Source organism: Pseudonaja textilis, chromosome 1 (assembly GCF_049901715.1).
Source record: "Pseudonaja textilis isolate UNSWEBS1 chromosome 1, rPseTex1.2, whole genome shotgun sequence".
Taxonomy (NCBI): domain Eukaryota; kingdom Metazoa; phylum Chordata; class Lepidosauria; order Squamata; family Elapidae; genus Pseudonaja; species Pseudonaja textilis.
In genome coordinates this window covers 40015642-40039848 of record NC_141990.1, presented here as the reverse complement: position 1 = coordinate 40039848, position 24207 = coordinate 40015642, and the positions used below count along the sequence as shown (strand labels likewise).

The following is a 24207-nucleotide window of genomic DNA, read 5'->3' as shown; positions in this document are numbered from 1 at the left end:
GGTCACAAAAAGTGATCACATATGGCCCTGGGACACTACAACTATCATAAATACATACCAGTTGCCAAGTGTCCAAATTTTGATTACATGACCATGGGAATGCTGCAACAGTTTTAAGTGTGAAAAACGATTGTGAGACACTTTTTCAGTGCTATTGTAACTTCAAATAGTTACTAACCAAATGGTTGTAAGTTGAGAACTACTGAACTCATTAAAACAAAGCCATATTTATGTCCTTGAAGACAACTTCATCTGGATTGAAGGACCAGCAAGATGCTTTATCATTACTGCCAAAAAGCTTCCTACCTGAAACCTGTCTACTCTATTAGTAAAAGTAGTATATTCATCTTTCCCTTCCTGTTTCCTCTCCACAAAAGCCTCACCGGTAGAATCGCTCAAAAGTGTTGGCCAGCTCCAGATCTGCTAGGAAGAGGACGGGTTCCAGGCTCTGCTGGAGGCACTGAAAGGTGTCCACGTTACCCGAATCTGCCCAACTCTGTTGAATCCACCGGTCAATGTAACGGGCAAACTGCTCACTCACCTGGAAATCAGATTAAAATGTTACTTGCCAAGCATTTATTTAACATATATTTCTTTCTGCCATATTAACAACTACAATTTAATAACTACTTTTGGAAATCTTGGGTAACCTCATGCTAAATATCTACCTGACCTCTGACTTACATGCATTGCTGTCAGGAAGGAAAGCTGCAATAAGGCTCCAGAGAAACCATGGCATAAGGCCAGCATGAAGGAAATCTGTTGTCCAAAAAGCTCCTCCATGGCAGTTCGGAGGCGCTGGTAGGTTCTGCAATATTGTTCCACAAAATCAGGGGCCTGCCAGGAGGACTCCAAGAAACATTTCACCTGGACAACAGAGAAGAGGCAGAGGCACATTTCAACCTTTTTATCTAACTCAATGGGATCTCACCTGAGGAAGTATTGTTAAGGAAGGCTTAACAATTCTTCATTGGATTCAAACAAATTTCAGGACCAATTGTTATTTATTCAAGATGTTCAATTTAAATATTTTAAATAACTATTTATATAAATAATTGTCTAAAACAGGAGTGTCAAACTGGATTTTTTCAAGGGCTGGATCAGCATTAGTTATGCTCCATGGGCCAGCTGGGGTGGAGGGGGTGAGGAGACAGGACGGACATCTCCTGCAACATCCTGCCAGCCAAAACATTTTGGCAGCAGAGTGCTACAAGAGGCTGTTCACAGGGGTGGGATTCTACTGGTTCAGACCGGTTTGAGCGAACCGGATGTTAAGAGTTACATCTGGTTCACTGAACCAGTATTTCAACTGAACAGCTGGCCCCGCCCATCCTACCTCACCCCTCCCAGGAGTCTCCACATGGCCCATTTTCAATGGAGGTAAGTGCAGGGTCTGTGCAGAGGCTCTGGTAGAGGGAAAATGAACCTTCCAAAAGTCCAGAAACAGGCCTGTTTCCAGCTTCCTGAGGGAGGCCGTTTTTGCCCTCCCAGAGGCCCAGGGGAGGCCTCCAGACCGTTGGAAAGGCAAAAAACGGCCCTCCCCGAAAAACTGGAAGTCACAAAATGGACCTGTTTATGGCTTCTGGAGGGCCTTCAGAGCCTAGGGAGGCTGGTTTTGCCCTCCCAGAGGCCCGGGGGAGGCCTCCAGACCCTTGGGAAGGCAAAAAACAGCCTTCCCGGAAAAAACGGAAGTCGGGAAATAGACCTATTTCAGGTTCCGGAGGGCCTCCAGAACCCAGGGGAGGCTGTTTTCGCCCTCCCAGAGGCCCAGGGGAGACCTCCAGACTCTTGAGAAGGCGAAAAAAGGAAGTTCCAGTAGACCATGCCCACCATGGTCACACCCATCCAGCAACAGTGGCTGGCACAGTGCTGCAGGAAGTCATCCAGGCCGGAAACAGGGCATGAGGGGTGCACACAGGCCAGTCCTTTGCTATTTTCAGGCTGGCCCCATGGCCCAGATTTAAACACTACGCAGGCCAAATCTAGACCATGGGCCTTGAGTTTGACACCCCTAGTCTAAAAGCAACCAGGAGCCATGTGCTGGAAATTTAACAATAAACTCTACCTAGCTTAGCAGATAACATAGTTGGAATAGGCATACTCTTTTCACCTGAGAGCTTGATTTCACATCAGCCTCTCTCTGACGCCTCAGCACTCCTGATGCAGTTCTCTGAAGATTCTTAACTTGTACCATGAATTCTACAGAAGCATCAATGATGAACTGGCTAATAGCTTATGATAGAAGATGTCAGTACAAAAACCCCAAAGCCTGCATTAATATCACAATTCCTTGCTTCATGCATGCATTCACCCCTTTGTTGCTGGACATCATCTTTCAGCCATCTTTACCTGCTGCTGTACTACATCTTTCCAGCATTGTGTGATGCCTGTCATCCCACAGGGTTTATTCACTGCTGGCTTGATAACTCCTGAGCTTGATTCCTTGTTCTTACCATTCTTCCCATCTGCAAATTGAATGTTACACAATATTAGAGAGCCTTACAAATCCCTAATTTTTAGTATGACCCCACAACACTTAAAGCACCTGACAAATTGACTCTCCTGAACAGATGGAATTCTACCACTGTTTCTCAAAAAGTCTGTTCCATATACGATTGTACAACAAATGGAAATTTGGCCCATTAGAAAAGTGGGTTTTTAGACACTACATAATTTCAGATTTTTGGCTATAGCCAGGGTATTTGATATGGGAAAAGCAACAGTCTCCCTAAAGATACTGCTTTTCACATGATCTTTGCATTCAACTAAATAAAAAATAGAAAGAAAGAAGATAAAACAGGAGGTGATATTTTACATTATTTCTCCTCTCAGACTGTAGGAAGGAAGATTTCTGGGATAGAGAGCTACTAGAGTCCCCAAATACCTGTCTTCAACTTCCCAAATACTTTAGAACTTTTCTCCAGTCAATAATTCCATGCCACCAATCTTTACACTAAAATCTTACCGATGACATGTGTTCTTGTCAGTATGATCATATAATATATCCAAGAGGACACAACCTTTTGTTACCATTCTGTCAACACTGGAAGAAGGACTTGCCACCTTTTCACTTATTTGCCCCAAAGGAGGACACTCACTCGTTTTAACAGGAGGCTTCAGCTCTTCAAGTTCAGGGCCAGCAGAATCCACATGCACTAGCAAGTGGCTCAGGCGCCGAACACGGGAATTAAAGATGGAAGCTCGGCTCATGGAATTCCTGGCTGCATACAGATTTTCCAAGTACTGAGTTAGTAACCATGACATGGGGCTTATGCCACTAGAGTCTGGAAAGAAAGAAAGACAGTTAACACATCTGCTTGGGATGAGAAGGCATAAGCAAGACCTAGTTATCAAAAGACCTGTGCAAGGAAACAATCAGTACCTGGAGAGGTGATACTCTGCACCAAGGGGGTAATCAGGGCCTCCCAACAGGTCTTGCCTAGAGCCTGGGCAGCCTCGTCATCAGGAAGGAAGCGATTGGCAAATACTTGCTCATGGCGCAAGGCACTGTTCAATCTGCAGTAGGAAAAAGATACAACTTACTTGGATTGGAACAAATAAATTCCATAATATAAAAAAGGGATACAATGAGGAGATAGGAACTTGGATACCATGATACATTCGTTATCTGTTGTGAGTCACCCAAAATCACTTATATGAGATGAGTGATCATACAAATCAAATCAAATTATTAATATTAATAATAGCATCTGCCTATCCCACATCCTTGGGAAGGACTCAATCAATACATGAACAAGAATGCCAAATTCAGTCTAAACAACTGACTGTGTGATGAACCGTAATAATGCATGGAGCTGCAACCAAGGCAAGTCAAAGAAACAAAATTTAAGTTTGGGGCAGAAATGTAACTTCAGGAAGTGTCATAAACATAAAGGGAGGGAGGGAGGGAGGGAGGGAGGGAGGGAGGGAGGGAGGACGAGCATTCAGATTTTACAAGATTCTGTTACTATAAACTTTTAAAAACAGCAGCATTCATAACTCATAGTCCTATTTTGATCTAACTTGAAGTGGTGACACAAATTAACAAGAAGGAACACGGGTATCTTAGGAACATTGGTCTGTACCAGTGCTCATTTCTTTGATTTACAAAAGCCAGCTCTGGGGCAGACTCTGAATCCCTAGGACAGCCCTGAGGAAAAGGACCAAAAAAATTATTCTCAGAAGAGTCCTGACCTGTTGAAAAGTTGCAGCAGCTGCATCCGATCTTCTAAGATTTCCTGGCACCAAGTGTGTGCCTTGGTGGTATAGAAGAGATACGTACGGCGGCACAGCTGCTCTTTGAAGATGGGCCAGAAGGTGGGTTTGGGACCTAGCACCTCAATGCCACGCACACGTGTATCAATGCCACCCTGTAAATAACACAGTTTTCTCCAATGGGGAAATACTTTTCAAGTAACCTCCAGTCTAATATGCAGGTGCTTTTCAAAAATGTCTGTATTTAATTTGCAGAGCATTCAGTTTTTAGAGTTGAACAATACTTCTCATATCACTAACAAAAAAAACAGTATTCTATCAATTAGAATATTGTAATAACTTTTTTTTGCAGGAGAACGGCTACTATGCTATTAAAACCAGTTTTGGGGGTTTTAAAACTACTTTTAACTGTATGAACTGTGAAATAAAGGAATGCCAGAAGGTGAATATTTTCAAAGAAAAAAATCCCAAAGAAAATAAAATTCCATGCAAAAAGGCAGCCTAAATCATGATTAAGTTGAAAATAATTTGTCATCCATCATATTGTATAGCAAAATTTATATCTTCTCAGGCACTCATGCAATTATAATTCACATAGCCAATGAACCTATTTTCTTTAAGTAACATAGCATTTCCAAATATAAACTATAACATGTCAGTTTACGGTATGGAAAATGAAGCATTTATGAAAAGCCTCATTAATCTGAAGAAAGACCCATTTTAATGAGGGATTTATAGCAATGTGTCAAAAACAGTTGGGATAATCAAGCACAGCTCTTTAGTCTTTGCTTTGTTTCAAGAAACAACATTAGGACTTACCTGTTGACAGCGCTTAATTTTGATCTGTATAATTGGCCAGAAGCGGCCCATATTCTCCAGAAGAACTACTCTGTTAGCTGTAGGTAGGACATTCACCTGTTAGAAAAAGAGCATAGGATAAGAAATGCAAATGGAGACAGCAACCTGCCCTTTTGTGCTGAAGACAACCACAAATCAAGCATGTAATGAGCTTTTCTCCACCGCACAGATAAAAGTATGGCAGGTTATAATGCTCACCCTATAAGAACAGCATAAATGCATCTAGCAGGGCAGGATAACAGGGCACTCCTTTAAGTCTGAAGTGAGAAAGTTTGTAAATACAAAATCAAAGAACCCTTCTCCATTCAACTGAAGTTTTTAGGGACAGGAAGAACACCATCCATTATCAACAGAAGAATATCCTTTTCATCAAGAACTGGGAGATTTCTCTCAATTATTTCTGAAGGTAGCTTAGAACAAAAACAGATGTGTACAAAACACATCCACTTAAATCTTCTCTACCACCAATAACCCTTCAATTATATTTGTATCTTCTGAGCCCTAGCACTGGGTGCCGAGAATCACATAGAAACTTTCAGTAAAGCTACCATAAAAAGTTTGGGAATACACGTTGAGCTACATGTCGGCATTTAAAACGTGGCAATAATGCAGGCTCAACCTTACTTAACTGAATAATGGAGAGGGAAACCCTCTTGCTTGCAGAAACTCTTGGTTATTCTAATTTTTACCAGATGTCAAGTTCCAGGAAAAACTAGTTATAAATTACAAGGATATATATCAGCAGTGAAGCAGTAAAAAAGAAGCTGGCAGATATGATTAGATGTCTAAGAAATTATGCTTCCATTGTCACATTTATCCCTCGAGAATCAACCAATGCGAGCATTAAGTATATGTGTACAAAATCCAGATGTACTTCCACATTAATGAACTTTAGCTTCAACCATGCACGGGTACATCTCAGTGGCTAAGTAACAATATTTGCTTCTGAAGTTCCATCATTTGCCGCTCTGGTTCATTGATTAGGTAGCAGTTCAGAGAGAAACAATTATCTCTGAATTGTTGAGTGCCAGTGCTGGTCAATATAGCAATAGGAAGCCAGACAAATGTTTTTACTCAATATATTGGTCTGTTTGACAAAGGCAGAGGACAAAGCTATATCAAATTATGTCCCAAACATATTTTTATGCAAAATTTCAATTGTGTAATTTGAGGAAACTAAATATGGTTTGGAGGGTCCTTAGAATGAATCATGTAAAAGTTGCTTATACACATGCACAAATAGGTTCTTAATTAGACATGGGTTCCCGTGCTCCTTAAAATTACGAACAGGTAGTCCTTGACTTACAACCATTCGTTTAGTCACTGTTAGAAGTTACAATGGCATTGAAAATGGTGGCTTATGTCTTATAAACATTTTTCACTCATAACTGTTGCAATATCCCTGTGGTCATGAATCAACATTCTGACGCTTGTCCCGGGGCCATGTGATTACCTTTGGCAATCTTCTGACAAGCAAAGTCAATGGGGAAGCCAGATTCACTTAACAACCATGTTACTAACCTAACAACTGCAATGACTCACTTATCAAGTGTGGCAAGAAAGGTCATAATATGGGACAAAATTCACTTAACAACTGTTCGCCTTACAGCCTAAATTTTAGGCTCAATTATGGTCGTAAGTCGAGGACTACCTGCAGTTTCTCTGGACCTTGAATTGCTTCATTCAGCATTCAGCTTCTTTCTGCTTCTTCTGCTATTGTGGGAATAAGTGACTTTAGGGATACTTTTCTTGCGTTTGATAGCCAAAGGAAAGTTAGCAAATATAGGTGAACAAGAGACAGATCCAACCAAGTGGCAGTCAATAACTCAAAGGCACTAAGAGCCAATGGCAGATGATAAAAAGGGTTAGGGTTCTGTGTTGTCTCTGCTTCTCTACCTTACAATTACCAAACACCCAATAATAAAAGTAGCTAAGGTGGGTCAGGGATCTCTCTCCTGTAAGCTCACTCAATAATTGCTAGAAACAAATCCCTGGCAGGGTGTCAAAGTGGCTAGGGAGGTTCCATGCTATGGTGTCTGCCTTTTTGAGGGGTGGTGCCTTCGCCCTTGAAAGCGGTGGTCCACCCCATTCTCAAGAGGCCTCATCAGTCCTGGATAACGATTGTCCTATCTTCAACCTTCTTTTTAGGGAATAGTGTTGCAAAGGTGGTTAGACTGCAAATGCTGAGGACTTTAGAAGAAAAATACTATTTAGACCCATTTCAGTCACGTTTCACCCTGGGATTTAATGCAGAGGCGGCCTTGGTTGTACTTGTTCGCCTACTTCCAGGTGTAATTCAAGGAGCTGGTTAAGACCTATAAGTCCTACTTATTATAGGGCCTGGTTAATTGAAGGATCCTCTTGTCTATCATGATGTCTACCTGTCTAATACAAACCAACAACACTTCAATTAAATTGTGTCATCTTTCATGACCCAAGATGCACCTTCCTGACCTCATGGCACCTGTCTTCTGAAATGCAATTTCTCTTGCCACTTGAGTGGCTCCTACTCTGAAAGCACTCTGGGGGGTCGTGAAGGCCTGTCATTTTTCCCAGACTTTAGGCTAGGGTAGTTAAAGACCATCATTATCTTTGTTCTTGGTCAGAATCACCATCTTAATCATCTGATTTTTAGTTAATGCTTTATTACCTTTTATGTTTAATTGCAACAGCATTTCATCTGTCTTACTACATTGTGAGGGACACTAGTGTCATTTGGAGCTGTGTGACACCTCAACAGAATAAATTAATTAAACTGTATCAGAGAATGAAGCATAGATAATTTGAGAAATGGCAAGTTTCCAACAGGATATCAAATCAAGCATGGACAGCTCAAAACAACTGCATATTCTTTGTAGAAGGTCTATGAACCCTGAGTATGTTAGCAGTATAGCAGAAAACCTTCCTTACTGAAGGTTTCTAAAAGCAGACTGGCTTTAGAGGAAAAAAATGAAGCACTCACAGTATTGAGTTCACTAGTGATACTAGATGGGTTCTCTCCTCCCATCACGACAATCCGAGCTGGCATGTAGCTGGAATCCTCACTAGCTACTATTAAAGTCATCTGCCTGCATTAAAAACAAAGAAAATTTGTTTCTTTCTATTTATGTCAGACGTCTTGGCATATACACTAAAGCATGAGATAAAAGTCTACCTGGGTAACTAAAAATATTTCATGAAATAGCCCCTAATATATTCTTCTCAAAGAAGAACTTACTACATAGACATAAACACTGACATATAGACTTACATATGCAGTCATAATCAACCCCCAAATGTAACTAATCAATCAGGGCAACTTTTTCTAGGCCATTTTACAGTTAAATGTATGATATTGCATTTTTGCAAACATAGCAATGTGCAAAAAAAAAGACGGGGGGATTTTTAATTTGCTTTTTCAATTCAAAAGTCACTGTGAGAAATTATTTCATCATCTGGTATCTGCTAATCTCACAATCCACCATAATGAAATTAGATGCAAATTTATCTATCCCTCCTCCCTGCTTTTACTTTTATCATTTGGCCTAGTATAGAATTCCCAATAACTGAAAAGTTTGCATACTTTTATGACTTTGATCAACTATCTGCTTAATTCATTTGATCATAAAGCTCTCTCTTATCCTGCAGCCTAGAAACTCTCAAAGCCAATTAGCTAATTGCCTCCACTTACCTGACTACCACTCCACGATGAATGTAGACATTGATGTAATGGGAACCTGTGCTACCATTAGACTCCCAATAAGTCTTTGGATTTTTGTCAGTCAGTTTATTGGCTCTATGTGGATTAGAAGAGACTTCTATCCTCTCCCAACATTTGTCTTCCTTCACCTCTACATTAGAACCTAGGGAGCGAGGGAGAAATTACTTACTCTCTTTACAGCAGATCTATGCATGAATCTTTCAATTTTTAGGTTCCAAAGGGCGCAAATCATTTACCTTGGCAAAGGTTGCGCAAAAAAACATCAAAAAAGGGGATATTAATAGGCTGGTGGCTTCGTCTATGTTCCTCTATCTGTCCTAGAACCATCTGTATAAGCAAGGTAGATAGCAGAATATATTCATTAATAAAGCTTAAGATTTAAAGAAATTTTTTTATTCTTAAATATATTGATTCTATAATGCAAGCTATTCAACTGGACAGAATTTACTAGGCTTCTCTAAACTACCACCCTCTGTACATAGCACTGAATCATATTCATACACACACACACACACACAAGGATCAGAAAGTTGTTTATTTCTATATAAAAAAAGAGAACAGAATCTCATAATCTTAAAAATGATGTTTTTGACCAAATTTAGCTTTTGCCTGTTTGCTCTGCTTTTATTACAGATTATCTGACCAGTCTGTTGATACTCATTATCTATCTGTTCCTGGGCCAACTACCTAACTACACACACAGGACGGGTCAAAGTTACCTGAATGCAACCAGCCAGGATACTGGTTGTCATCTTCTTATAAAGGCTAGCATATTTCTCACAGTCAGTCACAAGGTCCCGCAACTCTGTCACCAATAACAGGTTGGAGTTGTGCTTGTCCATAGCTTTCGTCAGAGCTTCCTTTGTACCTACACGACACATCACAACTGCACAATCTTTGTTGGTGGTAGCCAAACGATGCAGGAAACGGATGAACTCCTGCACAACCTGTGGATAGAAGCGTAATAAAATCTCAGCAAGGAAGTGTATAGAAAAACAGTTTTTGACAAATCAGTTCCCCTTTTCAATCTGTATTTCCTTTTGTCCCTCATCACTAGCCATATCTTCCAGAGGATTACAACCAGGAGTGGGATTCTACCAATTCGCACCTATTCACTAGAACTGGTTGTTAACATTCTAAGCAGTTTGGAGAACCGGTTGTTAGAAGAAATTACTGGCCTAATCCTGTAAGGAAGGCAGGAAGGAAACATTCTGGTGTTGCTTACAGAAACTGCCTCTCCGTTAACCCTTATTACATTCTGGCAGGACTAGGCTTCCTGTCTCAGGAACTTCTCTGGAGTTTTTTTCCCCTCCTTTGCTGGTACTTTGCTTTTGTGGAATCACCATTCAAAGTTACAATGGCACTGAAAAAAATGACTTATGGCCATTTTTCACACTTACAACTGTTGTAGTATCCCCAGTCATGAGAGGCCAGGCGAGGAGATGCGTGCCTCAATGTGAGTGGTATTGAGTTGGCCATGCCCAGCCAATAATATAACCACCAAGCCATGCCCACCCAGTCACATGACCACCAAGCCATGCCCACCAACTAAGCCATGCCCACAGAACTGGTTGATAAAAAATTTGAATCCCACCCGATTACAACCCTTCTTCAATGTCTCTTCAGGAACACCTGATCAATCCATGCATCATGGGTATGAGGCCTATTTCAGCTCAATGGAAAAAAATTGACTCTTTTCAAACATGTTGTGGATCACAAGCCATCAATGGATGTAGTGTGCAATCTCTAGTTTTTTCTCTTGCCACTTATAAAGAAATTCCAGGCATACACTCTATTTACCCACAAGAACTTAACATTTAAGCAACATCTTACAACAGTGGTGGCTAACCTTTTTCGGCTCCCAGCACTCCGAAGGCAATGCGTGCTCCCTCTGCGCATGCGTGCACAATCCCCCTGCATGTGCCACACATCTGTGCATGTGTGCGAGAACCCCTGTGTGCCCCGTGCACCTGTGCATGCATGTGTGTCTCCTGGCCCCCTGTGCATGCGTGCCAGATACCCGACAACCAGCTGGCGGGTAGGTGGCAGGCGCGCATCCTCAGTGGGGCTCTTTCAGGCGACCTCTCGCGTGCCGGCAGAAGTGGCTCTGCGTGCCACTTCCGACACGCCTGCCATAGGTTCGCCATCACGGTCTTAGAACCTACTCAAAGGCATAGGGAGGAATTCTTGACTGTAATCAACTGCTAGTTAAAAATTAACTTTTTAGTTTTTCCTAAAGGTTTCAAATTTGAGCATTCTGAGCATAAACCCGTTAATTTGATCATTCTGAAAGTGTTTCAGTAAAAACTGGAAAGAGATTACTGTTGGAAAAGTAATCAAATTTTCAAATAAAGATTATGCCTATTGATGAATCTCATGGGAAATCTCTATCATTCTATCTAGACTGATAAGAACTTAGTGATGCTTGTTTTATATGTGCAAATATACCTATAGGTAGTCTTCAACTTACAATAGTTCATTTAGTGAATGTTCAAAGTTATAATGTCACTGAAAAAGTGATTTATGACATTTCAGACTTACGACCATTGCAACATCATATGATCAAAATTCAGGTGCTTGGCAACTGACTTGTATTTATGATGGTTGCTGTTGTCATGGGACCACCTTTGGCCACTTTTTGACAAGCAAAGTCAATGGGGAAGGCATCATTTAACATGGTGCAGTGATTCACTTAACAACTCTGGCAAGAAAGGTTGTAAAAATGGGGTACTGTAAAACTCACTTAACAAATGTCTCACTTAGCAACAGAAATTATGGGCTCAATTGTGGTTGCAAGTCAAGGACTGCTTGCATATGCTTTTGACCCAATTCCTGACCCAATTCTATCCAATTTTCAATCCAAATTTCATTTATATACGTATCTATTTGCCAGCAGGGATGACAAATGATTTTTGCCAGCCACAACTGGCTTGAATTAAAAATCTGCAATTTGGTCAACATCCTCACTGTTTTTCTTACCTTCTTCAAATGCCTCTCATTAGTCTCCTTTTCAACTTATGTTGCAATTAATCCCTTACCTCCCGTTCATTATTGTGGGTATTCATTGAGGAAAGGAAAGGCTCAATGCACTCATGCCAGGGCAATGCATCCTCTTGGGAAATATCCAAAAACTTATTCAAAATCCTGCAAAGAGACGATACTTCTTATAAATACAGAATTCAATTTAATAACAACAGCAGTCTTGAGTTTAGTGTCTTAAGATGACTGCCTGGATTATTTTAATAACTGTATGTAAAATATACAATAAATTTCAGGTTTTTGTTGCATACATATTTCATTATTAACACTTTCTTGCAAAAAAAATACAATTCTGTTTCTCATCAATTTAAGATGCTCCAATACCATTTGGGACGAATTGCATTCTCTACAGGCCTAACGCTAGCAACAAGCATTTTCTGTATTGCCTGATGCCGAATATTCATTTTTATGATTTTGATCACAAAGCTGTTTCTGTGCTGTGGTTCATTCTCTCACATAGAGTCCAAAACACTACAGGCACTTCATCCAGCTCAGTGCTGTTTTAGGATTGCAATTCCCAGAATTCTAAGCCTCTATGATAGTGACAGTTTTCTATAAAGTGCAGTATCCCAAAATTTATAACAATAAATTATTCCCATTTCAAACAATTTCCTGCAATGTTCTGTTTCCTAAGCTTATGGTATACACAAGCCTCAAGTCATTGTCTTGTACAGACTGACTTGTGATGATGCAGGTCAGAAAGTTACATTATTTACAGATAAATTACCTATTTCAGAGCTTCTGTGCTAACCTATCCAGAAGAGTGAGCGGCCCCACCTTAAGAAACCACCGCTCAAACCACCCCACTTTCTTTGAATCCAAATACTCCTCCAAAAGTATCTTCCACATTCCATGATGGTAAAATACATCCTCATTCTACCTCAGCATGGCCATCTGGACAGTCTTTTCAGCTCCCAACTGTTCCAGGGTTTTCAAGAGCAGCAAGAAATGCTCATGATCTGGCAAAACATTTGTTCCGTTTCTCTCAGGGTAAACACCCTCATCACAAAGGCAGTGCTCCAATGCTAGCACTACATCTTTTGAAAAGCTGGTTTCATGCAGATTTTTCAGCAGGGTTGGTACATCCATATCTTTGAACTCAAAGGAAGCTTCAGATTCTATATAGAAAAGGGGAGGGAAGGAGAAGATCATTCTATGTCAAAACAAAATTTTCTGAAATAGGCTATGGAGTTGGGGGGGGGGGAAACAGATGCTAATCATGTCCCAATAAATGGCCACAAGGGGTGGGGCATCTTCTCCAGCAGGGCCCCTTCTCCAGCAGGAGAAGATCCCTGGAAGCAGCATGGGGATAGTTAACCTCTGCCCTTCCAAGATCCAACATACAGCAAGTGAAAACCATCTCCTGTGATTTGCTATTAAAAGGAAGCCTATCGATAACCAGAAAGACTTAGTGATATTGAAGAATAAGAAAATTATTGCGTGCTTGGGCAATCATCCCTTTCCAACATAACGGAGAGGTAAGACCTTATTAGATCTTCAGAACAGGGCACTCTGTGGAAATAAAACAAACCATTACACCCTTGCAAAGAAAAATGCCAACAGGATAAAGAAAAGCAACTGGAAACTTAAAAGCAATCTGTACCTGCATTCTCCTGGCTCAATGGCAATTTATGCTCAGCCAAACGATTGAGCACTATTCGAGCTAGCGTCTCATTGGAGCTCTGGCCTGTTTGGCAACAACTCTGCAAGACCAAACGGAGGTCACAGCTTCCCAACTGTTCTGCCAGGCCCTTGTGATTGTTGATCAGCATGTTTAATACCAACAGCCCATTCTGCACTGCTGATGAGGCTCTGAGGAAAAGAGGAATTGGCATAAGCAACTGAGGCAACGCTGGAGGATGTGGAAGGGAAAATTATTGGAATACATAATATTCCAACACTAAGCAATTAATAATCCTATTCAGTTCCAAGAAATTATTACATGTTTTGAAATAACAGTAATACTATTAATAAGTCTGTCAGATTGCTTCCAATCTCAAAGTACAAGACAGAAAACTTATCAAAATGAGACATCCACCAAATTCTACAAAAGAAAAAAAAAGAATTCTCAACATTCCCTCCTTATCCTTGTTTAGTGTTAATTCTTTGAACATAGTTATGTTCCTTTAGTTATTTGGTCAGGATTTCATTTTCATCTTACCCAGGTGTAGCCAACATCTTCTCAATAGCAGTACAAATTACACAGAGTAAATTATCAGATTCTTTGCTGGAAGCAGAACCAATGCTGGCAAAAATTTCCCGCATCATTTGAGCATCTGAATGATTCAGAGGGTACGATTTCCCACTGGTACCAATCAGCTCGCAATTCCCAGCACCCACCAATACTTTCAGTGCCTACAAAAACCAAAAACAGAAAATGAAGATCAGAAATAAGTAACTGATTCCCCTTATCCCAGTATTTCATTAGCACCACTTTATATTTTAGCTGTTTGAAATCTTGTTCAACTTGGACTTTTGAGGACATAGTGAACTGAAGACATTTCTGAAAAAGTAAGGACATTACAGCTGAAATTGCTGGCTAGATGCTGAATCTGGGCCCATGAAATCTCTCAGGATAAAGAAGAGTTTGTGAGATCACCCAGAGATATACTGGACAGTAGCTCCTCATAGGTGGCAGCCTCATAGGTGGCTCCTCATTGTTGTGCTTGTGAGTTGAATGGTGAGAAATCAGGGATTCCATCAAAGCTAATAATGTAACCTTTAAGGTTCAGCTAATCCTCATTTCTTAATCACTGAGACAATTTTCTTCAATCTTTCAGAAAAGAAGCTTCAAGTTTAACAACTTACTTTTTTTTAATTGAAACTAAAAGAGAGATTAGAATATTGATTTTATAAACTGATTAAAGATCCATATTCATTCATTCATTCATTCAATTTATATATCTGTCCATCTTATTAAAAGCTACTTTGGGCAGCAGATGCATTTAATAATATTCTGAAATCAAATATAAGAATCCTTCCCATGGAAAATGATCCATGTTCTTACATCCAGAAGAAAAACAACATGATAAAGTGGGATTTTGAAAATTGGAGAGTAGAGAGCACCAGAAAGAATTAAGTGTTATAATTAAAGGAAAAGAATAAACTATTTACAAAGTCTGCATTACTATTACTATTAATTTTCTCATCACTCCTTATCCATTCCCTCCTACTTGTGACTGTATGGCTGTAAAAAAATTTGTTTGTATCCTTACGATTTATATGTTGACCGTTTCCCAGTATGATTTGATTGCTTATTGTACCCTATGACTATTATTAAGTGCTGTACCTTATTATTCTTGAGTCTTGACGAATGTATCTTTTCTTCTATGTATATTGAGAGCATTTGCACCAAGACAAATTCTTTGTGTGTCCAATCACACTTGGCCAATAAAGAATTCAATTCAATTCAATTCAATTAACTCTACTCTACTCTACTCTAAAGAGGGATCCTCAGTATTCTCTGAGCTTGGTAGTTTTCTTGCAGACATTTCATTACTCAAATTAGGTAACATCATCACTGCTGCAAGAAAACTACCAAGGTCAGACAGCACCAAGGACCCCTCATTTCAACCCTGAGCTACAAATATTCTCCTTTATTGGTATCAATCTGATAATGCAGAATGGAGCAAAATCTTTTATCAAGGAGAGAGATTTGTTAACAATGGACACACAAGGATGGAATTCAGGTGGGTTTATTAGATCAAGCATAGACAGACAGGTATTTCTGGTAACCCTTGACAGACTTTTGCTGATTAAGATAGATAATGAGGTTTTAAAGATTTGTTTCAAAGAATGAGGCGAGGTATGGGATGGAAGAGATTGTTGTATTTTAACAAGTTGCTAAAGTCATTGCTGAGACAATGAAGGAATTGACTTCTTTTTTATTTTTTCTTCATGCTTCTTAAAAATATATATATACTTTGCATTAATTTCATCTGTACAATGTAATTTTTAATAAAATTATAAAAAAGAATTATTTTTCAACCTTATAAACCAATAGCTTCTCATTATTCAAGCATACTAACTTCTTTCATTTTCTTATTTCATATTTAAGGTTTAATTCTCCACTATGTTGGAAAGGGTATGGTTCATTTTCTTATTCTTTTATATCACTGTCCATTTCTGGTTATCCATAGCCTTCCTTTTCATAGTGAATTATTGGTTTTGCTTGTTATTTTTAGGCCCGTGGAAGATCTGAAATTAATTTACTCCTATGTTGCTTCCAGGGATTTTCTCCTCATGCTGGAGAAGATTCCCAGTAATCACTAATACATGACTGAAAGCTAATTCAAACAATTGAATTTCATGTTGAGAGTTACATTTATGTGGGATTAAGAAATATTATCATATTATTTACAGAATGTTATATAAAAATAACATTCTGAGAAACATTCTTACATAGATCTAATTTCTGTGCATATTTATTTGCTCTGGTACTTTAATGTATTAACTATTGTTTAATATATACCTTTTTTTTCCTTTAAGAGTTAATGGAAAATTCTTCTAAAACAAATACACACATACATCAAATTCCGATCATCTATTTCTGTCATTTATATATTCAACTTACCGCCAAGCCAGCCTGCAGCATCAATGCTGAAGTGGAATATTCCTGCATGCAGCCCAGCACAGCACGCACCCCGCCTTCTGTGGCAAAAAGGATTCGCCAGTCGTACTTTGCCATTAACACATAAAGCAGTCTTAATGCTGTCACCATCAACAATTTCTCCTTCAGCTGGTTGCTCAGCAGCTCCACCAGCATCTTCACCATCTTCTCTCTGAGGAGCACAAAAAAGCTTTTAAAATCGATAGTTGTGTCTTTATAAGTGGCTGAGCAAATAAAAGTCCCAGGTGCTACCTCTAGTTTTTCCTAAGGAAAATAAAAAGGCTATTAAAACCAGATAAAAATCAAACCAGGAAAGTTGGAGTGGAGCTCCATAAAGAGAAGGCCACTACAAACTCAAAAACTACGTACAAAGGTATATTTCTGTGAAAGAGACAGAAATATATAATTATATATACAACTATCAAGGAATGATTCCAGACTTAACAACTGTTGATAAGAAAGACAAAAAGATTTGGATAGTGGAAGTGGATGGACCTGGAGACAACAGAATAGAAGAAAAAGAACTGGAGAAAACCACAAGCTACAAAGACTACAAAGAAAAGTAGAATGACTGTGTTAAAAGAAAGCAAAGTTAATACCATGGAAGCACAGATAATTTAACTAAACACTATGTCTTTAGTTAAATTATCTGTACTTCCATGGTATTAACTGGTAATCCATGGTAATTAATGAAATACAGGACTACTCTAACTATTGCATATTGAAAGAAGAAAACTAACCTGATTGAGGGTCCACTTTCTACTTTAATAATTTGTCTTTCTTGACCAGGTTCATCTTCTAAGATCTTGATTATGAATCTGAGTCCAGCCACCTGTAGTGCAACCTCAGAACTAGATTTCTGTATTGTATCTACAATATCTGCAAGCTTCTCCAAGGAGTTCCTCTTTCCTGACACCTTTCCACTGAAGAAAGCTGATCAATATTAAAGGACAGATCAGTAAAATGGTCTCTTAGTAACTATCCAATTCCAAAATTTTTGTTAAACTTTTATTCTTAATTTCCCACAACAGTTTCTGATTTTTTCAACTCCACCCCCCCCCCTACTTTCCTACAATTATTTGACTTAAATGAACTGATCTTTTTGGCATTTACCTTTAGCTTTTTCATCTGGTATGTCTGGAAAGTAAAGTCCTTCCACGTGAAGAAGTTTATTAATCAACTGTGTGTCAGTCTTCTCTGTTGTGGACAGCACTGGAGAAGACATTTCAGCAGAAAGGGATTCCTTTGGTTTTGGGGAAGCCATGGCTTCAGAAAAGCCACTATCTTTTGCAGAGGTCATGCCTCCACTTTGACAACCTTGTTCTGAACTTCCCTTGCTGAGGGTGTATTTGAGATAGATGTGGGAATTCTGGAGGTCATTTTGGGTGCAGCCTTGACAGTACTTGCTCAAGAGTGGCAGGAGTTTCTGAGCCAATTCTACTGATATTGACAGCTGAATCAGGCCCTCTTCATCTAGTTCAGACAGCTTAAAATACAAAAGACAATTTAGTAATCAGAAGTCTATACGCATACTAGGGTTAGGGTTATATATATATATATACACACATACACACACACTAGGGAAGGAAAGAGCATATTTTGAGCAGTTGGAGGTATTTAAGCTTCTTGACCCTATGTAGAATCATGGAATCCAATGTATAAGAATCACTGGAAAGAATATGGAATTCTTTTCAGACTGTTTTTAATTAAAATGGTAGTGGCAGGACATGGTTGTGATAAGAAGGTAAAAATGTTACCGTTCTTACACTTAAGCCCAACCCCTTTTAAAATAGTGCATACTGATTCTTAAGTCTGCAAAACTGTACCATGGGAATGTGGTCAGTCTGATTCTAACTTTCAGCAGTACAATTCTAAATGATATGGGGAAGGGGGAACAAGTGATGTTTATGTCTTCATTAGGAAAAGAACACAGGACCTGCTCTTCCTGCTTATCAGTTCACAGTTCTTAATTCCCAAGAAATAGGAATGGTTGGAGGTGCCATTGCATTTTTCCTAATGAGATAGCAATAGCACTTAGACTTCTATACTGCTTCACAGTGCTTTACAGCCCTTCTTTAGTGGTTTACAGAGTCAGCATATTGCCCCCAACAATCTGGGTCCTTCTTTTACTGACTTCAAAAGGATGAAAGGCTGAGTCACCCTTGAGCCGCTCAGAATCAAACTCCTGGAGTGAGCAGTCAGTTAGATTGCAGTGCAGTACTGCATTCTAACCACCGCGCCACCATGGCTCAAATTTTCCTAATCAGATGCTTGTTTCGTCTTCTGTTCTCTTCCTCCCAAGTTAAATTTGTTCCATTTACCTGTTCTTCATGATTCTCTTGGATGAATTGAACAATTTCCTGTTGTTCATGTTGTTCTAGCTTTTTAATGAAAAAAAGGAGCTCCCACCATTCAGCCCGGTTCAACATTCCAGAATTCTCATATAGCTGATCCACTAAATACGGCAGGCAGTAAAGCCCTCCAAGAGGTTTGCAGTAAAAGGTCTGAGTAGCTGCAGAGGGAGAGAGAGAGAAAGCAAAAACAAACTTTGAACTCAAGGACTTGACTGTCATTTGGCTATAGCTTAAGAAAACAGGATAACATTTGGAATAGTTCCCAGCTCTGCAAAGAGAGGTTATATGTACTACGCTCCCTTCTCCTTTCCAGTCCCCGATACCAGCAATTTCCATTATTCAAGATGGTCTTCCAAATCATCAGAGCAAATTTGGAGGGAGCATCAGGGAAGAAGGAATGAAGATTTCCAACTAATTTGCTAGCAGGATTCTTCCTCAAGAACTTCTCATTTGTAGACACTCTAGAATTCTACAGAAAAAATATGCTCAATCCTGATATTTGTTAAATTTATTTAGTGCCTATCTTACCATAGGGCTACAGGCTCCTGTAAGCAAACAATGATTCATTTGCAGAAGAATGTGAATTTTTCAACTAAAAATGCACAAGCCAGCTTGGTGACTTTGGGTCAGTTACTCTCTTTCAGCCCTCTCAATCCCAGGGTTACTATTGTGAGGAAAGTAGGAGGAAGTTGTGGTTGGATCACCTTACAGGAGAAATGAGCGACATAAAATAAATAATAAATATGTTCACCACCTTGTGTTATTTGTTAAAAGAATAAAGATGGGATAAATAAAGATGGGATAAAAATGCAATAATAAAATAAATAATAAAACAAAAAAAATAAATCCATCTCTAATACAACTCAGAGAAAATAATATAGTGAAAAATATAAGGCACAAAATAGCTGCTACTATTCAACTTTCAATATTTCACCATATTTCATTTCTTCAGATGACAATGGATAAGGCTGCAGACCTAAGATTATCTAATAATAAGTATCATCTTTGATTTTAATCTCAATAATAATCTACAATCTGACCTAAAGTGTAACATTAGCCAAGTAAACTTTTTTCTCTCTGTAAACACATCTAACATTTATTATCTCACTAGTTAAAAAGAAGCAACAACAATGAATTCATAGCATGCAATAATTCAAACTAAAATTACACATAATTTAGTTTGTAAGCACCTCTAATCTCACCTGTGGGTAGTTTCAGATTCTCTGTTAAACTAGATACTTTTTCGTGTGCAGCATCCTCTTCATTTTGCTCCCCAGAGCCAATAATTTCTATCATGTGCCAGTGTACCCAGTAAGTCTGGCCAGTAGACTGCCACAAAACCTGTGAAACAATGAACTGCATAGTTAAAGCCATCTGTTCCCTCAAATTCTCCATGCCGTGAAATAGAAGCTCTGAAATAAAGAAAAACGAACACTACCCAGCTTGTATGGGACAGAAGTACTTACAATTTCATTTATGTTAATAATCAAAATAAACTGAATCACTTTTTAATATCAGTAAATAATATAGTTTGGTCCGGTGATTAAGGCATCAGGCTAGAAAGCAGGAGACTGTGAGTTAGTCCTGCCTTAGCCATGAAAGACAGGTGGGTGTCTTTGGATCAGTCACTCTCTCCCAGCCCAAACCACCTCATAGGGTTTTTGTTGTGGGTGGGGAGATAGGAGGAGGAGGAAGTAGTGTTGGACAAGTTCGTTGCCTTGAGTTTCAGTATTTGTAAAAATCATAAAGGCATAATACATACAGATAAATAAATAAAAACCAGTACTGCAATATTTAAAGGGAACCAATTTTAGGAAACGTAGATTAGGCAGCACATTCTCTTATTTCCACCACAACAGGTTTTTGGAGGTTTTTTTGGGGGGGGGGGTTGATTAAGGGCATATTGTCTCCTAGTAGTAATCAAGCAATTGAGTTTTAACTCTATATGATAGTAGTCACATAACAGCATTGTATTTTTTAGAACAGCACTAAGAAAGCATAAAATCAGTTTCTCCCTAGCAAATTGGTATTCTACAATTAGCAATCACTCTCTCTTCTGACCAACTCATCAGATGAATTGCCCACCGCATTATAGGCTGACCAGCAGTTTCTCTTTACTACTTCTAAAATCTGGAGCATTTTTTCCTGCAGCACATTCTTAAGGATAAGAGCATCATTAAATAAAGTACATTATATTCATCTTTCTTGAGAAGACGCACTGCTCATGTTAAGCTCATAAATGTCACAATGCATCATTATACAGTTTGTTTCATTTTAAATGCATTCCTGTACAATTCATTCAGTACCCATTCAGTATTCCTGTTTAATTATTTCCAAATCATCATAATCCCAGTGGATATTATTTGTCAAGACTTTTTGTCAGTAATTGCTTCTTTCAATTCTTGTAACCTCAGTGGTGATACTTACCCTTCCAGATATCAGCCTCTTTTCTAATTGCCTCATTATCTATAGCTCTAGCCTCATTATTAGTAGTTCTAATAAACATTTTTACTTTACTTCATCTAATATTGAATGATTTACTTTTCTTGCAGTCTAAGGTATTACAAAATTTTCTTTGGTACATTTCAAAAGCACCATGGTGGCGCAGTAGTTAGAATGCAGTATTGCGGGCTCATTTTACCAGAGTCAGGAGTTCGATCCTCAGTGGCTTTAGACTGACTCAGACTTGCATCCTTCTGATGGTGACGAGAGCCCAGAATGCTAGGAGCAATAGGCTGACATTTGTAAACAGAGAGTGCAGTAAAGCACTATGGAGTAGTATATAAACCTAAGTGCTAATGCTATCCATTTTTCTTTATTGAATAGTTTTTGATGATTCAGCTTTCTCAATCTCATGTACGTAATAAAAGTCACCTAGTTCATGGCAGCATATGGGTTAAAAATTGTACCCAATACATTAAAACAAATAGCAATAACCAAAGTTTCAGGCAACTTTAACATGTTTTCACTTAGGGATACATTCCTAAATCAAAGCCTGTGGGGAAAAAAAAAGCCAGGTCTTCAAATCCTGTTTAAAAAAAAGCAGCAGAGCCAGGGCAACTTGAATCTCCAGGGAGATACTATTCCAGAGGGTAAGCAGTGCAACAGAGAAGGCATCTCCTAGGTCCTATCAGATGACATGGCTTTAAAAGATGGGATTTGATCGTGCCTACTCTTCTCAATCTTATTGGACAGGAAGGGACAATGAGAGACAAGTACTGCTGCAAATAGCCTGGCCCGTATGCCATGAAGGGCTTTATAAACAACAAGCATTGGTTGAATTGCAGCTGGCTGCTCCTTTAATAATAAAAATGGGTGTTTTTTTAACTTTTATACCAAACAGTATTACAAAACCAAACTACCCAGGCACTGGAGGAATTCAAAGAAAGCTCTACCCCTCAACCTACCTGCACAGGAGGCATTCCACTATTGCTCTGACGAAATTCACCCTCATCCCCAGCATCAATCTCCTCGTATTCTTCCAGCATCCGCACAGTCATTCCTGGCTTGAGATTCTCCTGCACATACTCAACATAGCTGCTGCGACTGGAAAAGTCTGACAGAGTCATAAATGGTAGGTTTTCCTTTTTTCTTGGTGAAGGGTTGGAAGTTACTAAAGGTACCTGAACAGCAGTACAAGTGGAACCCTTGGGCTGGAAGATGGATCGAATAATTCGAGGCTGGGCATTCGTCAGAGACAGAAGTTCCCTTTCTTGGCTGCGATCCCAGCCCATGACCCGGACTAGCTCTGAAATCAGGTTAGCCATGGCCATGCTGAAATCAAATTCTCGCTGTACCCGGCTTTTTTCCCCAAAGGTTGAACTGGGTGCTGAAGAGTCCTGATGATCCCCTCCCAGCTCTGTGGTACTGTTTAACTTGTCCATGAGGGAAGTGACACACAGGTAACGTTTCACTAGAGAAAACAGCAGCTTCCCTGGAATCTGAAATAAATACAGCTTATCAGGATAACTAAAACAAAAATGTTCTACAATTCTATCCCAGTAAGCAATACAGTTGGATTCCAAGAAAGGCTTAGGTCAGGGGTGTCAAATTCACAATGATACACTGTCATCACGTGACTTATCTCAACTTTTCCCCCTTCGCTAAACCAGGGGTGGGCGTGACCAGCATGTGATGCATTCAGCCCTCGAGTTTGACACCCCTGGCTTAAGTAATGGAATTATCTCCAAATATTGTGGATCATTTCCATCAACCCTAGACAAATTGTCAAATTCCATGTGAAATTATGCAGGCAGTCCTTGTTTAACATCCATTTGTTCAGCCACCATTCAAAGCTACAAAGGTATTGAATGAGGAGAACTTACAACGGGTCCTCATAGCTGCGATTATAATCCAGGCACTTGGCAACCAGCTCACAATTACATCGTTGCAGCATCCCGCAGTCAAGTGATCACCGTTTAGAACATTCACTGCTACCTTCCAACAAGCAAAGTCAATGAGGAAGCCAACAGGTGGTCACAAGTGGTGATTACATGACTGTAGTATGTTGCAACTGCCTGTTATTCACCTAACAGCAACTGGGACTACTGAAACTGCTGCCATAAATTGGTACAGTCACATATTACATTTTACAACTGCATTGCTTAGCAACAGAGTTTACAGTCCCAATTACATTAATAAACAAGAATTATTTGTACTATAAAACATCTGGATAGCATCAAATCCCAGGTTCATTACATATCACAAATTAGTTTCCAGTAAGTGAATAGTGACCATTGCATTTTTATATATACTGCTCAAAAAAATAAAGGGAAAAAATAAGACATCCTAGATCTGAATGAATGAAATATTCTTATTAAATACTTTGTTCATTACATAATTGAATGTGCTGACAACAAACTCACACAAACATTATCAATGGAAATCAAATTTAGCAACCCATGGAGGTCTGGATTTGGAGTTACACTCAAAATTAAAGTGGAAAAAAACACTACAGGCTGATCCAACTTTGATGTAATGTCCTTAAAACAAATCAAAATGAGGCCCATAAAATTAAAAAAGAAGAAGAAAAGAGAACGATCGTAGCTCTCCAAGATCAGGAAGGGAAATTATGCACGCAGACCCAAGAAAAGAAAGAAATTGTTAAGGAGTTTTTTATGAAATTGTATAAACAGGAAGAAATACCAGAAGAATCTATTGATCAATATTTGAATGAAAAGAACTTGCCCGAAATTACTGATGAAGAGAAACAAAATTTGAATAATAAAATATCTATAGAAGAAATTAGGAAGGCAATTGGAACACAAAAAGCAAATAAGACCCCTGGCCCAGATGGAATTCCTTCGAAATTCTATAAGGAATTCCAAGAAACAACAGAGGAGATATTGATGGACTTGTACAATGAAGCCCTGGATAATGCTAATATGCCTAAATCATGGTCGGAAGCATATATTATCCTTATTTATAAAGAA

The 24207-nt window shown here is 39.1% G+C and overlaps 1 protein-coding gene across 2 annotated transcripts in view; it reads right to left on the bottom strand.

Annotated features, from left to right (window-relative positions):
- LOC113433344 (cullin-9-like) overlaps positions 1-24207 on the bottom strand; it is a 52455-nt gene that overhangs the window by 18339 nt on the left and 9909 nt on the right. For both annotated transcript variants that reach the window (XM_026695874.2, XM_087932092.1), the window contains exons 4-24: positions 22183-22716; positions 19978-20116; positions 18743-18933; positions 17535-17907; positions 17162-17354; positions 16386-16593; positions 13974-14167; positions 13416-13624; positions 12693-12930; positions 11812-11917; positions 9493-9720; positions 9010-9100; positions 8744-8915; positions 8036-8141; positions 5035-5130; positions 4195-4370; positions 3383-3516; positions 3099-3284; positions 2350-2465; positions 685-867; positions 384-541 (exon numbers count right to left, since the gene is read on the bottom strand). In XM_026695874.2, the coding sequence (XP_026551659.1) occupies positions 384-541; positions 685-867; positions 2350-2465; positions 3099-3284; positions 3383-3516; positions 4195-4370; positions 5035-5130; positions 8036-8141; positions 8744-8915; positions 9010-9100; positions 9493-9720; positions 11812-11917; positions 12693-12930; positions 13416-13624; positions 13974-14167; positions 16386-16593; positions 17162-17354; positions 17535-17907; positions 18743-18933; positions 19978-20116; positions 22183-22716 (4031 nt within the window). The remainder of the gene's footprint in view (positions 1-383; positions 542-684; positions 868-2349; positions 2466-3098; positions 3285-3382; positions 3517-4194; positions 4371-5034; positions 5131-8035; positions 8142-8743; positions 8916-9009; positions 9101-9492; positions 9721-11811; positions 11918-12692; positions 12931-13415; positions 13625-13973; positions 14168-16385; positions 16594-17161; positions 17355-17534; positions 17908-18742; positions 18934-19977; positions 20117-22182; positions 22717-24207) is intronic.